Source organism: Nuphar pumila, chromosome 15 (genome assembly GCF_984573655.1).
Source record: "Nuphar pumila chromosome 15, dmNupPumi1.hap1.1, whole genome shotgun sequence".
Classification (NCBI taxonomy): domain Eukaryota; kingdom Viridiplantae; phylum Streptophyta; class Magnoliopsida; order Nymphaeales; family Nymphaeaceae; genus Nuphar; species Nuphar pumila.
The window spans coordinates 27,022,775-27,038,900 of record NC_143263.1 but is presented as its reverse complement, the minus strand read 5'-3'; the positions used below and the strand labels follow the sequence as shown (position 1 = coordinate 27,038,900).

The following is a 16,126-nucleotide window of genomic DNA, read 5'->3' as shown; positions in this document are numbered from 1 at the left end:
GTGTGTGTGTGTGTGAGAGAGAGAGAGAGAGAGAGATGTTACCCATTATCTATCTCAGGGAGAAAATGCCCAGAAATATCACCTGCTATTCTCAAGGCGCGCTTCCACTCATTCACCTTTTCCTTATCCAAATTTTTATTTCTTTCGTGTTTTTCGAAAGCAACTTTAAATGTTCCCCTCTGATTCCCTACATCAGAAGGATAAACATCAAAGAATACAGGAATTATTGGCCTCCCTTGCCCCTCCTCGTTGTTGATCTCCACCATCTTCGAGATCTCCTTAAGGCACCATTTAGAATCTGCGTAATTCTCTGAGAAAATGGGTATAAAAATCTTGGATCCCTCGATATATTCCAACAGCTCTTCAATTCTCTGACCCTTTTTCAAATCTTCACTGTCGATGAAGGCAGATAGACCACGTTGTTCTAGTGCTTGGTGAAGATGACCCGTGAAGCCTTTGCGGGTGTCTTTTCCCCTAAAGCTTAAAAATACGTCAAAAGGACCATGCTTTGATGGCACAGTTGATGGCCCTGGCTCATCCATCTTCCTCTTCTCCCTTGTTTCCTCAAGCAGAGCCACAGTATTTTCCTGTTAAAACAAAGCAACTGAAAACGTTTAGTAGCTTACTCAAGGGATGAACTATTCCTATTATCACTCACTCTATCCTATAGATGGTTGACTATTCATTGGTTGACAAAAGGATTGGAGGAAATGAACTGTCTTAGAAGTTTGTAAAATGGCACTTACACCCACCAAGAAAGGAGAGGATAAATGATATGGTGCACCACATACACTTACTCCCTAATCACATGTAGAGACTGGAACCTGCCCCCCTCAATCCAATTAAGATGGGTAACCATTCACTTGCTACCCTTTGGATATCAAGTTACTTGGCTTCAGTTGGGTGAAGTGGTCGAGTATACATTTAATTGACAGCAGTGTCGCTTGTGAAAAAAGTTTTCTTGAAAGAGCATACCACGAACCCTATAAATTAATTAATCAACACCTTCTAAACGTAACTTACACAATGACTAGAAGGGGATGACCTTCATAGCTGAGCCAGATTTGGACCATACTCACAAATCTCATTCTCGGCAAGGGGGATGTCTCGGGATATTTTGAGCCCTACATGAATTGAGACGTAAACAGCCTCTGTCACGGGCCTATTTCCTTCAATAGGCCAGCGCGACGCGACGGTCTTTCCTTACCGCCGCAAGCCTACTCGTCAGCTCGTTTGCCGGTCGCGGAAGCTTGTAATCAGAGTGCAAGAGAGCAAGAGAGAATAGAGGGAGAGAAATTGCAATTACAAGAAGCGATCACAACGAGGGTGAACAAAAGAAAGCTCAACGCATTTACTTCATTCACAATTTTGCCCGCAGGCTAATACAGTTCAAGTATACGGGCTGCCCCTTCGGGGTATTGATTCACCTGAACCGGGCAGCTTACATCAGACTCAACTAAAGCAAAACAGACTCTAAGCGCAACTGTACACTGTAAGTCGCAAGGGAACATGCTCCCCCCTTCAAATCATGCGCCGTCCTCGGCGCCATCTGTTTTGTGGTAAGCCCTAACTTCAGCCGAATAGCGGTTGTTCATTCGAAATGCAGGCTCCCATGTTGGTTCTGTTGTTTCCTCCCACTACACCAAGTATTTCTTCGCTTGTCCCAAGTAGTTGACCTTGTGGTGAAGGATCTGACTGAGGTGCTTCTCGGCCCGTTGTGCTGCTGGGGCCCTCTGCATGATGGGAGAGCGTTGTGGCACGCTGTGTTTCGGGTCTCCATCATATGGATGAAACTGCTTGAGGTTGCACACATGGAACACCGGGTACACCTTGAAGTCTGGGGGCAACTCCAACTTGTATGCCAGCTTGTCCACCTTCTTTGTGATGGTGAAGGGTCCCTCATACTTTCTGAGTAGTCCGCGGTGCCGCCCACGGAAGATGCCTGTGCGACCAGGATATAACTTCACCGACACTTGGTCCCCAACTTGGAACCCTGCGGGCCGACGGTGTTTGTCCGCCCACTTCTTCGTTCTCTTTGCCGCTTTGTGTAAGAATGCCTTCGCTAACTCATTTTGCCTGTGCCAGTCGAGAATAAACTGATAGGCGAATGATGGCCTTCCCTTTCCCTGTGTGGCAAGAGTGTGCGGGGTCAGTGGCTGCTGCCCCGTGGCTATCTCGAACGGACTGTGGCCTGAAGACTCGCTCTTCTGCAGATTATAAGAAAACTGTGTCACATCAAGGAGCTTCACCCAATTTTTCTGATTGGCACTAACAAAGTGCCTAAGGTACTGCTCTAGTATCTCGTTGATACGCTCTGTCTGCCCATCTGTCTGCGGATGGAAGCTTGTTGAAAACAGCAACTCAGAGCCAAGTAGCCGAAATACTTCACGCCAGAACTTGCTCGTAAAGCGAGCATCGCGATCACTCACAATGCTCTTTGGTATGCCCTAGTGCTTCACCACATGCTTTACGAACAACTTTGCAGTCTTCTCTGCAGGGCACTCCTTGGAAGCTAGGATGAAGGTGGCATACTTTGAGAAACGATTCACCACAACAAAAATAGAACTGAGGTCCTCTACCTTCGGCAGACTAACAATAAAGTTCATGGAGATGCTATCCCAAGGACGTTCTGGAATTGGTAGAGGCTCAAGGAGACCGGCAGCCTTTTGGTTTGTCCCCTTATCTTGCTGGCAGATGAGGCATGTCCGCACATACCCCTCAACGTCGTCTCTCATCTGCGGCCAATAGTAGCCGCGCTCAAGGAGTGCTAAGGTCCGCTCCTGACCAGGATGGTCGGCCCATAGTGTATCATGGCACTCCTTGAGTAGCTCTCAACGAAGGCTTCCCCACCGTGGTACAAAGATGTGTCCCCCTTTTGTAACGAGGAGTCCATCCTGTAGCCAAAATCGTTGAGTCTTCCCTGCCTGCGCCAGAGAAACAAGGTGTTGTGCGGTCGGATCCTGTTGCGTACCCTCGCGGATGCGGCTCAGCAATGCACCCTCCAAATGCACTTTAAAAGACTCCGCGGGTGCAGCTGCCAATTCAGCCCTACGGCTCAGGGCATCTGCCACAACATTGGTCTTTCCAACCTTGTAATCCAAGGCAAAGTCGAACTCAGCCAAAAACATCTGTCATCGAGCTTGTTTAGGCGTCAACTTCTTTTGTGTCTAAAAATAGCTCGTGGCCACATTGTCCATCTTGACGACGAACTCGGCACCCAAAAGGTAGTGCCGCCAAGTCCTGAGGCAATACACAATAGCGGTCATCTCACATTCGTGCACTGTGTAACGCCTCTCTGCATCCTTCAGCTTGCGACTCTCATATGCGATCGGATGACCATCTTGCATAATAACTCCGCCAATGGCAAAGTCTGAGGCATCAGTGTGGACTTCAAAGGGTGTCGAATGATCAGGCAGTCGCAACACTGGCTCCCTCACTAAGGCTTTCTTCAAGCCATCGAAGGCATCTTGGCACGCTCTTGTCCAGAGCCATACCCGATTCTTCTTTAACAAATCTGTGAGGGGCGCAACAATGAGGGAATAACCTTCAATGAAACGCCGATAATAGTTTGCCAAACCGAGAAATGACCGTAATTCTGGCACTTTGCTTGGCGGAACCCATTCCTGGATGGCCCTTATCTTTTGCCCATCCATACGCAGCACACCACGCCCCACAACGTGGCCAAGGAAGCTGATCTCCTCCTGCTCGGAGAGACACTTCTCTCGTTTGACACAGAGGTCATTCTCCTTCAGCACCTGAAACACTGTTCGCAAGTGCTCTTCATGTTGTTGTTGTAGATCATGATATCATTCAGGTAGACTACCACAAACTTGTCTAAGTAAGGGTAGAAGATCTGGTTCATTAAAGTCATGAACGTAGCTGGAGCATTTGTCAACCCGAATGGCATTACTAAAAATTCGTAAGCACCATAGTGGGTGACGCAAGTTGTTTTCGGCTCATCACCTTCGGCAATCCTCACCTGCCAATAACCTGATCGCAGATCTAGCTTCGAAAAGATACGGGCACTGCCTAGCTGATCGAACAAGTCCGCTATCAATGGCAATGGGTACTTGTTCTTCACTGTGACCTTGTTCAAGGCACGGTAATCCACACATAATTGTTTAGAGTCATCATGTTTCATCTGAAAAAGGACCGGGGCACTAAATGGGGCTTTTGATGGACGAACAATGCCTGCGTCCAACATCTCGTCTAGTTGCCTGCGCAGCTCCTTCTGCTCAACTGGCCCCATACGGTATGGAACCATTGCAGGAGGCTTCGCTCCCGGGGTCAACTCAATCTTGTGGTCGACCTCGCGTCTTCGCGAAAGACGCTTTGGCAATTCCCGGGGCATCACCCCCCGAAACTCCTCCAGTAGTAGGGCTAGGGTCAGCGGCACTGCTGCTCCTACCTTCCCTTCATCCGCACGCACTACAACTAAGAATGTTTGCTCCCCATGCTTGACACCCTTCTTCAGTTGCATTGCCGATAACACGAAAGACTTGTCTTTCTGTGTAAGGCACTGCATAGTGTGTGACAGGTCTGACCCCATGATCGTCAACGTGTTAAACTTTGAAAGCATCATAACATTCTGGCTTCGCAGAAACTCCATACCCAGAATCACCTTGAAATCGTCTAGGGGCACCACAGAGAAGTTGACTTTGCCGACCCAACTCCCCACTTGAATAGCCACATCTCTTGCTTCACCAAGGATGGGCTTGGCCTCAGAGTTTGCTGTTTTGATAGTCCTCTGCTTTGACCCAGTTTTCAAGCCCAACCGCTCTGCCTTTTCCAGCGAGACAAAGTTGTGTGTGGTTCTCAAGTCTACCATTGCTGAAGTAGACTTTTCATTCATAATGACTTCTACGTTCATAAGTTTCTTACTGACCTGCATGTTCTTAGCTGCACAACTTCTAGCTGTGTTAATCGATCGCATGACCCTCATCCTTGGTTGCATGGTCTCCATGTCACTGCATTCAGTATCGTTGCATTCTTCCCGTGCAGCATTGGCTTGCCCGTCGTCCTTTACAAGGCGCTTTGAGCACTGCCTAGCGATATGTCTATCGCCGCAGAACCAACATGTCACAACCGCACCCTTGTTGTTGTTGTTATGCTTTGTGAAGTTCTGTTTCTTTTCAGATTGATGGCGTGTCGATGCCTCACCTTTGTCATTGCGTTGCTCATCCTTCTTGCCTCTGTGGTCAGGCTTCTTCCCAACTTTGGTTGATGGGGTGAAAGGCTTGCGCTGAGTGTCAACTAAGCGCTCTGCCGCCACATATGCATATTTCAAAATACGAGGGTTGCTCCTTTCCACTTCAGACTGTGCCCATGGTTGAAGTCCCACAATGAACCAGTTGAGCATGTCGTTTTCTAGCATGTTAGGTATCTCCAGCATAAGCTTCTAGAATGTTCTGACATAGTCTTGCAACAAACCAGTGTGTTTGAGCTCATGAACCATCCGGTAAGCCTGTCTCTGCGCATTTCTTGGCATGAAGTAGTTGCGCAACTCTATTTTGAAGTCATCAAAGGTGTCTATCACACATTGACCCATCTCCATATCATTGCGCTTCCGCCTCCACCAAGCGATAGCATCCCCATCAAGTAAGGCCGCTGCAGCCCTCAGATCTTCGAGGGTCACATTCTGGATATCCAAGTAGTCTTCTACTTGGAACAAGAAGTTCTCAATGGCCTTGCTGTCGCGAGAACCATTGAATTTTGTGGGTCTAGGTACATCAATCCTTGATGGTCTCTCACCATTTCCGCCATTTAGGGTCACCGTCCGCTGCAACGTACGGTTCTTCAACTCAAGATCGGTCACTGTAGTCGTCAATGAAGTGACCTGCCCCATTAGTAAGTTCACCTGCTCTTGCAGGCTCGCCACCACATCATTCAATCCATTGAATGATTCACATGCGCATGAAATCGCTTCATCATGCGAAGTCACATCTTCCACCAGCTTGTTAACAGTTGCAACCAACTCTTCTTGGCCCTGAGGTGAACTCATCTCCTCAGCTTCGGCAACTGCCTTGCCTTTGGTGTTGCGCAAGTGTTGATAAGGCGCTATGATGTCTTACTCACAAATCGCAGCCTGTCGGCGTGTCTGTCAACACCGACTCCGGAGTCCCTTCCCCAGCACGAGAACGGGCTCTAGTACCACTTGTTACTAGCCTATTTACTTCAATGGGCCAACGTAGCGCGACGGTCCTTCCTTACCGCCGCAAGCCTACTCGTCAGCTCGTTTGCCGGTCGCGGAAGCTTGTAATCAGAGAGCAAGAGAGAATAGAGGGAGAGAAATTGCAATCACAAGAAGCGATCACAACGAGGGTGAACAAAAGAAAGCTCAACGCATTTACTTAATTCACAATTTTGCCCGCAGGCTATTACAGTTCAAGTATACGGGCTGCCCCTTCGGGGTATTAATTCACCTGAACCGGACAGTTTACATCAGACTCAACAACAGCAAAACAGACTCTAAGCGCAACTGTACACTGTAAGTCGCAAGGGAACAGCCTCTACCCTATTAATTTATTTTATTATGATTTCCTCCTTTTAAGCGGAGATGAACCATCTTCGCAAATAAGCAAATAAAATTTGGTGATATTTTGAATTCTCGTATTTAAATCATTTTCTTGTCAATGAAAGATTTTATCGCTTTTCTCAATCAACGCACCACTGATATTTGTGAATACGATTTGGAGAGATCTTAACTCAATTGGCCTCAATTTTCCATATGTTAGATGTCGTGTATATGTACATTATCCTTACGTGAGTGGCTCCAATCAAGACGGGCTTGGAATGACAGTAACAAAAATTAAGAGTTAGGATCGGTACAATCACACAGAAAACTTGATCCAAGTCCAAATCCTACGATTTAAGTTGAATTCAGAATACATCATTTACCTCCTTACGTCCCAAACCGATTATACCCAACTCAACCCGGTTTTACTAGATCCATGGGTTTGGGTTGGGTCCAAAATATGGACCCATTTAGAAAAATGGGTCCGATCCTGGATATGATGATTGTAAACCCAAACCTGTTTTAGGGCCCTGGACTTAAAGGGTCCAAAATTGCTAAGACACCAACTAATGGGTTTAGTCCATAGTCAGCAAGGGCAGTTGAGATATTTTTCAATTTTTTTTCACTTAAGGAGGGCATAAAAAAACTCCAACCCTCTCTCTCTCTGGTTTTCCCGTTTCTTCTTCTTCTTTGGCAAAGAGAAAAAACAGACATGCATATAATAAAATTGTTGTGATATATATATATATATATATATATATATATATATATATATATATATATATATATATATATATATATATATATATATATATATATATATATATATATATATATGTATATATATATATATATATATATCGCTTTTTTAATGATTAACAGATACGTTGATTTTTCTTATTAATATTTTTGTGGAAAGCTAATAAGATTATTCAGGTCATATGATCAACTATCAATTTTCATCTTGGGAATGATTTTACAGGCAAAACCTCATGATATTTTAAAAATATTGTGAAAATAAATTTCTCCTGATAATATTGGGAAAATCTCTAAAATTTATGTTTATGTGTTATGCTAATGTTTTCTTGCTTTTTTGTTTAACATATATCTTTTCTTAGTTATATTTATCTTCATGTTTTATTGCCTCTTTGCTTAACATCTACTTTTTCTTAATTTTTCCAACTTTTTTAATTTCCCATGAGATTTGCCTGATATTTATTTATCCAAAAAGGGATAATATTCGAGATTTTTCCTCACCCTGATATCGTCGAGACCGGTATTTGTGACTATGATCAAGATATACCTAATCTAGTGCCAACACATAGTCACAAATATCTGTATTGGTAAAAATTTCAAAAAAAAAATCAGAAAAACTTGTCACTAAAAAGTTTTAAAAATAAAAAAATTAACATAAATAAGTAAGAAATATATTTAGATAATAATTTTTTTATTGAAATGTATATATAAGTTATAAAAATCTTAAAATCTAAAAGAAATAAAAGAAAGACGAAAAATTTTAAATGTAGAAAGAAAATATGAAAGTAAAAGCGACTAAAACTCTGTTACATGGATACGGATGTGGGATCGGTACACGATATAGATTCGCACAGTACAATTCAATAATTATCAATAATTAGGATACAAGGATGCAACTGTACACACATAGATGTATGTATGTGTGTGCGAATGTATAAAACAACCATTCTAAATCACTATAATTAGAAACATCAAATAATGAAAGTAAAGTGAAATTGAGATGTTATGTAATTGATGACAAATTTTAAAAGAAAAAGAATTCAAGTGAATATAAAACAAGCAAATAAGATCATAAAAGGAAATAGATAAAGTTAATGATACATGCTAACAGCTGTGTGAAACTGGTTTGACTGTGCCAGGGAATTGTCATGTCGTGTCACCATAAAATGTTCAAATGTAGTATCGTGTAGACACGGGATACGCATGCTAAGTGAAGTGTCTATGTGACATAGGACTTTACAACGATCGATATCATGACCATATCATGAAAATATTGTAATAAACTTAATTTTAAAAATTCAGGCACTGTTAGTAATTTCAGAACCACTACACTGCAATTACACTAAAATTGAACCACTGAAAATGAATATTCAATAAATCGATCTACTAAAATGTTTTCAGAACCAAAATCACTTTTTCTTAATGTAACTTTAGAAGAACTGAAATGCAAATATGTTAATTTTGGATACTGAACATCAAAACTATCACCCATTTCAGCAATCTCAGAAAGTATAGTCCCTACAAAACCAATTATAGAGAATATCATAAACAAAACGAAGATAATTTTCATATACGCACCGAATATGGAAAATTACATTTGTCTCAGGTTTCAAATATTTAAGATAAAGGTACAGAACTATCGAGTAGAAATCACATTCTTTTCAAATTTTTCTCTCTTTTGTAATCGAACCCTAGGGATGTGAAGCATAAGGTTGTACCATGCAAGCAGGGTTTTTACGCCGCAGATCAGGTCATGCTAAACATGAGCGTCTTTGCTCATGCCGACATCGTGGCCGTCTGTTTGCATTTTGGATGAATGCCACGTGGTTTTGTTTGACTTTTTACCTTTTTTAAATGCAAAAACGCTCATGTTCAGTATGACCTGATCTGCTTCCGGGTTTTTTAAGGATTTCAAAAATCAACAGCCACAATCTACATAAATTTGATCACTGAAAAAATGATATTTTTAATTTTTTATGTCAAAAAAAAAACCACGAACCAAGGTTTCATCTCTAGCAAAAAAAAAAATCACTGAACGCATGTATGTGATCAGATTGAATCGATACAGCATGAACCTATGATTTTCAGCTCAACAGTTTGTTACTTTCATTAGTATCCAATATAAACCAGAAGATAAATAGTCAAGTTTTCAAGATACTGCCCACGTAATTGCTTAAGAAGTGTCAGTTTTAGTCCAAGTTTTTCAAGATATTTTTTGTTCACCATTGCTTAAAAAGTGTCAGTTTGGGCCTCCCTTTTCTTTAAATTAATGAATATCACCATTTTATCTTTCCTCCTCTTTTAGCCCAGAAAGAAATAAATAAAAACCATGGTTTTGACCTGGTTGCTCTCTCGAAACGATAGCCTCCTCCTCTTCCTCCCCATACCTGTAAACAAAACAGAGAGAGAAAAGGTTCAACACATAAATGGCATCCAACTTATTGAAGCTCAGCAACCCAAAATAACACGATAACCAACAGACCAAGCAGAACCAGGAAGCCGGAACTCCCTGATCAGGATCTCAAGTGCCTCAAAAGATTTTCGGAAGATGGATGTTTCACCAAACAAGGATCGTGAATGGATAGGTTGGCCAGTGATTTTGAAGGTGGTTAGTACTGATCTTAGTGGATCTAAGAATACCTGATCTAGCAGGCAAGATAATCATGCATGGGCTTGGAAGTAAGGGGTAAAGCAGGGGAAATCCCACATCAAGGAAAAGATAGAAATGTCTTACAGGACCCTGCAACTCTATTGTATCTCTTATAAAATCTCTTCTCTTTGTTGAATACCCTATGTTTCTGTGATCTACAGTTAGATTAGTGCTGCCTAAATAATGTGCACGGATCCGCCGTTTAGCAGTTGATTCCCGGTCGATAGAACCACCAAATTTTGCTAAAAATACTGATCACGCCTCAACAACATTGGTCTTTATTAAGATTTATTTTCAACTCCAGAATATAATCAATGTATAGATCAAGTATGAAAGAAACTACCGTTCACCAGAGATCTGCTTGCTACAAACTTGATTAATTATGCACCAGGAAACAGCTACAAGTTTAGGGCGCGCTTTCTATCCACAAACAACAATAATGGAAGCAAGTGGAATACAGGGGAGAGGGTCTGTGAGATTGAGAGGGATGATGATGATGATACCAACTCAGGTTTTAGATCCAGTGCAATGATATTGTATGAAATTGCGAGGAAGTAGAGAGCGCTTATGAGGGTCGTTGGACAGAGCAAGTGGAGGATGCTTTCTTCCAAAAACTGACAGGCTGTACCCCATTAGGGTAGTTAGGTGGAGTGGCACATTCAAAGAGTGCAATAATTTAAGAAGTGCTCTGACCATATTTCTGTCACAGCACTTCTGAATGCCGTTGATCTCAAGATGAACACATCAAAATCCTACACGTATGAGAGGCCTATTCCCACAGCTGACAGGCCCTACCCCATTAGATGCCCCCCATCACTCCTTTTTTTTTTTTGTCGTTTGTGTTTCTCATGAACCTTATGAGAATGATTTAAAATGAACGGCTTTGATCTTCATGAATGAACGCCATCCAAAGGCAGGTGGGTGCCTCTGAAGTGATCCTCTCTACAATAATTGCACCTGATCTGACCTCCAATAATTGCACCCGAAATGCATGTGGTTATATTGGATTCAGAAAAAAATATATATAATAAAAACAATGTAAACTGATTTGAATGCGACCACGCTAGATTTTGATCTAGATCTGAACTAGATTCGGCTTAAAGTACCAACTTGAATCCAACCAATTCCGAAAGCAAAATTATTTTAATAGATCCAAGGCCGAATGCATATTCGAATTTACTTAAAGGATCTTTGATTGAAAAAAGGATTTACTTAAAGGATCTTATAAATTTAAAAATAATATGTCAAATTTGGATAAAATATCTCACAATATCATATCCACGAATGATCTCATCATCTTCAGAATGGCATAGCCATCCAAAGGCTGATGAGAATGAGAGGATGAGAACGAAGAAGAGGAAAAAGACATGGAGTCTGTAACTCCCTATGCACTTTCGATCAATTTTGGGTTGGGAAAGGATGAAGGAATAATGTAAGTGCCTTTTGTTCTTTTATAATATAATATTGCATGAACTTTGACTTTTCTCTTCTGGGTTGCTCTTTGGTCCAATTCTATAGGCGATTACATTTTTTTTTCTTTTTCTTGCTTTATGTTTTCCTTTTTTATTGTGGCTTTGTGTATGCCCGTCTCTTTGTTTTTTCTTCGTCTTCAGCTCTGCATGTGGTCCGCCAAATAAGACAAGACCAAAAGCATTGGAATCTTGATAAGTGAATCTTACCCGCTAGGTAAGATATGAAGACCCCAACCCCGCTCTCCTATGTTCTCTTTTTCTATTTTCATTGAGGGTGTTTCTTATCTCAATCAACAAGTTAATCCGGCAGTCTCGCTATACTTTAAGGACTTATATTCTGCTTCGTTAACTGCGGAGGGTGTCTTTGGTAATATCCTAATTGTCTCAATTCAGCCTGAGCAAGCCAGATCTATGCAAAGAAGGTTCTCTGACGATGAGATTTTTTGCCATTAAGGATTTGTCGGGTTGAAAAGCGTCTGGCATTGACGGGTTTCATGTTGACTTTTTTAGAATCTTTTAGGACTGTGTTAAATCAGACGTGGTGAGCATGTTTGATGAGTTTCATCGTAACTCCAGACTGCCTTTTCATTTGCATGCTGCTATTATTTCGCTCATTCCGAAAGATGTTGAGGCCACTGATATTTCTCGATTCCGACTAATCTCAGTTATGAGTGCTCTCTATCGGATGTTTGTCAAGGTTTTGGTGAATAGACTGAAATCGGTGGCTAACCAGATTTTTTCATACTCTCAGTTCGCCTTTATCCGTAATAAGAGGGTCCAACACTCGTTCATCATGGCGTCCGAGGTTGTCCATTCCTTGCAGCATAGCGGTCAACCTTACTTTATCCTTAAATTAGACTTTCATAAAGCTTTTGACTCTTTGCATTGGTCATTCTTATTTCAAATGTTAACAAATTTCGGTATTGGTCATCGTTTTTCTGGTTGGGTGAGAGAGTTGGTCTCAAATGCCCAGGCCATGTTAAATATCAATGGTATTAGAGGAGACCGGCTCAAGCTAGGGCAGGGTTTACAGCAAGGGTGCCCCCTATCGCCATTGTTGTTCAATGCAGTTGCTGAGGGTCTTGTGGTCTTGCTTAAGCGTGTTGTTGTATCGGGTTTCATTGATCTTTTGCAGGTTTCTGACTTCTCGGGTCATATTCTTACTTATGCTGATGATATGATCATTTTTTGTCGTGCAAATGTTCAACAGATGCTTAGGTTCAAGCTTATAATTCAGTTCTTTCTCTTCATATCCGGGCTTTCTCTAAATGAGACCAAATGCTCTATTACTATGTTCAATGTTAATGCCAATATGCTTGCAGCTGGAAAGAGAATTTTTAATTGCACTATTTCTGACTTACCTATTATGTACCTTGGCTTGCTGTTACAAGTGAAGCACCTCTCTTCAGCTGCTTGGGCTCCGACACTTCAAAAAGTGAAGCGCAAATTGCATTCGTGGCAGTCGTCTTATCTCTCCAGCGCTGGCCGTCTAACCTTAGTCAGACATGTTCTTTCAACTATTCCAGAATTTTTCATGTCTATGTTTGTGATGTCTGTGGGAGTAGAGAAGCAGCTGACGTGCTTGCTGACAGGCTTTCTATGGTCTGGGTGTCAACTCAAGGGTAAGTGTCACTTGATTGGTTGGCGTTTGGTGGTCTTACCTCGACGTATGGCTGGTTTAGGCATTCTTGTGCCCAGACTGCGAAGCATTGTTCTTGTCGCCAAGCAATGTTGGTTGGCCCACCAACCGGATAACCCTTGTGCTAGTTTGCTTCTTGCTAAATATGGGGATCCAGCTCTTATCCTGGTTCGTCTGGGAACCCGAGGTTTGGCGCTCTCGCACTTGCGTAAATCGTGGTTGAGGGCTTTAGCCTGTTTTAGAGACCATTTTGAGGACTCCAAAAATTTTGGTCAGTGGTTGCATTGGGCGTTGGCGCCAAGCGGAAAGTTTCTCACCAAAAAAGTCTATAGATCGTTGCTCCCGTCGGGGGCTGATTGGTTGCCCGAGGATGTGCTTTGGGCGAAGGGTCCTTCCCCCCGTTCTCGAGTCCTGGCTTGGTTAATTTTGCACGATAGGATCCAGACCCACAGTAATTTAAAGAAGTGGGGCATTCAGCTCCCGAGTTGGTGCGTGCTTTGTCAAGCTGCAGAAGAATCTACGTTTCACTTGTTCTGGTCTTGCCCAATATTTGTGGAAATCTTTAGCAGGACCTGGAGGCATCCGGAAGTATTTGTTAAGGAGGAGTCCTTTGCGCTAGATCTGATCTTGGGGCCGGTTTGTATTAGGCGCAGCAAAAGGTGGAGGTTCATCTGGCATACGTGGTTGCTTACTACTTGGTGGATTGTTTGGATGGCGCGAAACGATGCACATTTTTGTCATATTTCAGTTAACATTCAAAACCTGGTGCATAAAATCTTGGTAGATGTTTATGTGATCTTGCGTATGCATCTTAGTGATCTTCCTCTCCCTCCTGCTGATGCTACCTATCCTTCGTCGCAATCTAGGCAAGCGGCTCCAGCGTGAGCCCATTTTTTCTGTCTGATGTTCTTTTTTCATGTGCTTTTTTTACTTGTTTTGGCTTTTGCTCTTGTTCAGTTAATGGGTCCAACATTTTGTTGATCTCCATGGGTGGTAATGTTGAATTACTTTTGACTCTTTTTCTTTATGGACGACCATAAAAAGAGCATTGTTTTGTGTGTCCCATTAAAAAGAAAGCGTTGTTTTGTGTGGAAGAAAATGCATGATGACTCAGAGAGAATAATGCAAGATGACTGAGAGCAAAGAAAATGCATGATGGAACAATAATGCTCTCCATCCTTATATAAAGGTGGTGACACTACAGGTCCGAGAGAAACAGAACACAATTACACAAACAAATGTTAAAATTTACAAGAAGCTGAAATTCTATATTCCCTAGGTATTTGGAATTATAACATTACTACTTAATTAGAAATGCATCATCCACTGTGGGCTTGAGTCATTCTCTAAAATAACAAGACAATATAGGGAAAAAACAAGGAGTTCATCATGGCAACAATTTCACAAACTAACATGCGCAAATTGATACACCAATCATTTGAAGTCTGTCCTTCAGATCAAATCTAGAGAACACAAGAGTTCATGAGACATAAAAATCCTATTGACAGACATTCAACAGTCATCCATGAGTCGGTCTGCATCGTTGTCGATGAGCCGAGCCTCGATCCATTCGGAGAGGGCAGCAGGGAGGAGGACGATGACCAGTTATTGGTGGATGTGGGGTTCATCTCCGACTGGCTTTTGGCCACATCTGGCGGGTTGTGATCTTTGTCATTCTCGAGCTACTGGTCACAATCTTGCCGGCAACGGTCCACGATTCTCATGGCGGTCTCCTTCTGCTGTGAGCTTCTCTCTCTCTCTCTCTCTCTCTCTCTCTCTCTCTCTCTCTCTCTCTCTCTCTGCAATTAAAGGGAAGAAAAGTTATGGGTGGTGTTTGGATGAGACTGATTGTCCGAAAAACTAGGAGAAATCTGGAATCTTTCAATATGAAGCACAATCTAACATGGAACATTACCTCTGTTGATACTATTTTTTGGGATAATTGGGTGCATCCTAGAAAAAGGCATTTGAGTGCTCATTTATCCAGAAAAATTGGTCAAAGTTGGGATCTTTTTCTTGCAAAGATTATGCTTCATAGTAGAAAATCTCAATTTGTCTCCCACTTTTTGGAATAAGTGGGTGCATCCAGATACCCCTACAGTGTGTTTGGATTAGAGGGACCAATTCATTCTTTGTTGTTGTAAAAGGAATGGGGCATTTCATTAATGATGCTAAGATCACTTTGGATATAGAGTTTAAGATGAAGGTTTTACACTGTACTCATCAAAATAGTTATCAAATATTATAATGACAATATAATGTTGAGCCAAAATAATAGTTACAAATGATTATGCAAAGCATTGGTTTAATGGCTATTCATTATTTCCTTCTAAGAAAATATGTGAAATAGGAAGAATTAGAAAAGAAACCCAAAAGATAAGAAAATTGATTTAAAGCATTTTAATAGAGGTAGTTTAAGGGAGCCTTTTTTGACTGGTTACAAATAACTGAAGATATTGATAGTCGATTATCTAGTTATGGAGCTTAAAAATATTGAGAATCTAAATCATTAATTTCAAGATAATAGTTAGAGTTTTGATAAATTTTTAAAGGTGTTGTTTCTATCTGAGGTTATTATAACAAAAAAATTGTATAAAAGATGTTATTGAAACGACCAATTTCAACTATCTTTGTAATGGTTTTGTGGTCACTGTATAACTAACTTTCATTGGCTTTTAGTTGTTGGTACGGATCCATTTGAAACATTATCCAATTTGCCATTGGATGGATTGGAGCAAGAAGTGACCCAACCCAAAACGACATTGGGCAAGTCAGGGCTTGGAGTGGAGTTGACTGGCCATAGTAGATGGGCGTGCAAGGTGTTTTGTGGAGGCTCTTAGGTGTTACCTCTTAGCCAAGGGTGGTTCTGACTATTTTTTTAAAAAGCCTCTTAGGATTTACCATTTTTATTTAATAATTTTTATATTGTGAAGGATGTTAATGTCTCTCTTGAGCAGCTCATTTTGTATTGCTGCATATGAAAAATTTATAAACAAGAGCCTCGCTCTCTCTCTCAAAATCTTCTCCCTCTCTCCTTGGGTGTGGTAATCTTCTTTCTTTTCTTCTCTTGGCTCCTAGGTCTTCATCTGATCAAT

At 41.6% G+C, this 16,126-nt stretch overlaps 1 protein-coding gene across 6 annotated transcripts in view; it reads right to left on the bottom strand.

Moving 5' to 3' along the window:
• Nucleotides 1-10,502, bottom strand: part of LOC149814909 (uncharacterized) — a 39,837-nt gene extending 29,335 nt beyond the window's left edge. The window contains exons 1-4 of one of the 6 annotated variants that reach the window (XM_089989480.1): nucleotides 10,264-10,502; nucleotides 9,611-9,657; nucleotides 8,759-8,788; nucleotides 43-587 (exon numbers count right to left, since the gene is read on the bottom strand). In XM_089989480.1, the coding sequence (XP_089845606.1) occupies nucleotides 43-587; nucleotides 8,759-8,788; nucleotides 9,611-9,655 (620 nt within the window). In that variant the 5' untranslated portion in view covers nucleotides 9,656-9,657; nucleotides 10,264-10,502. Of the gene's footprint in view, nucleotides 1-42; nucleotides 588-746; nucleotides 1,048-1,079; nucleotides 5,403-8,758; nucleotides 8,789-9,610; nucleotides 9,658-10,263 lie in introns of those variants that run through there. The other 5 variants (XM_089989482.1, XM_089989483.1, XM_089989484.1 and 2 more) reach the window with 5 other exon arrangements.
• Nucleotides 10,503-16,126: the final 5,624 nt, after the last annotated feature.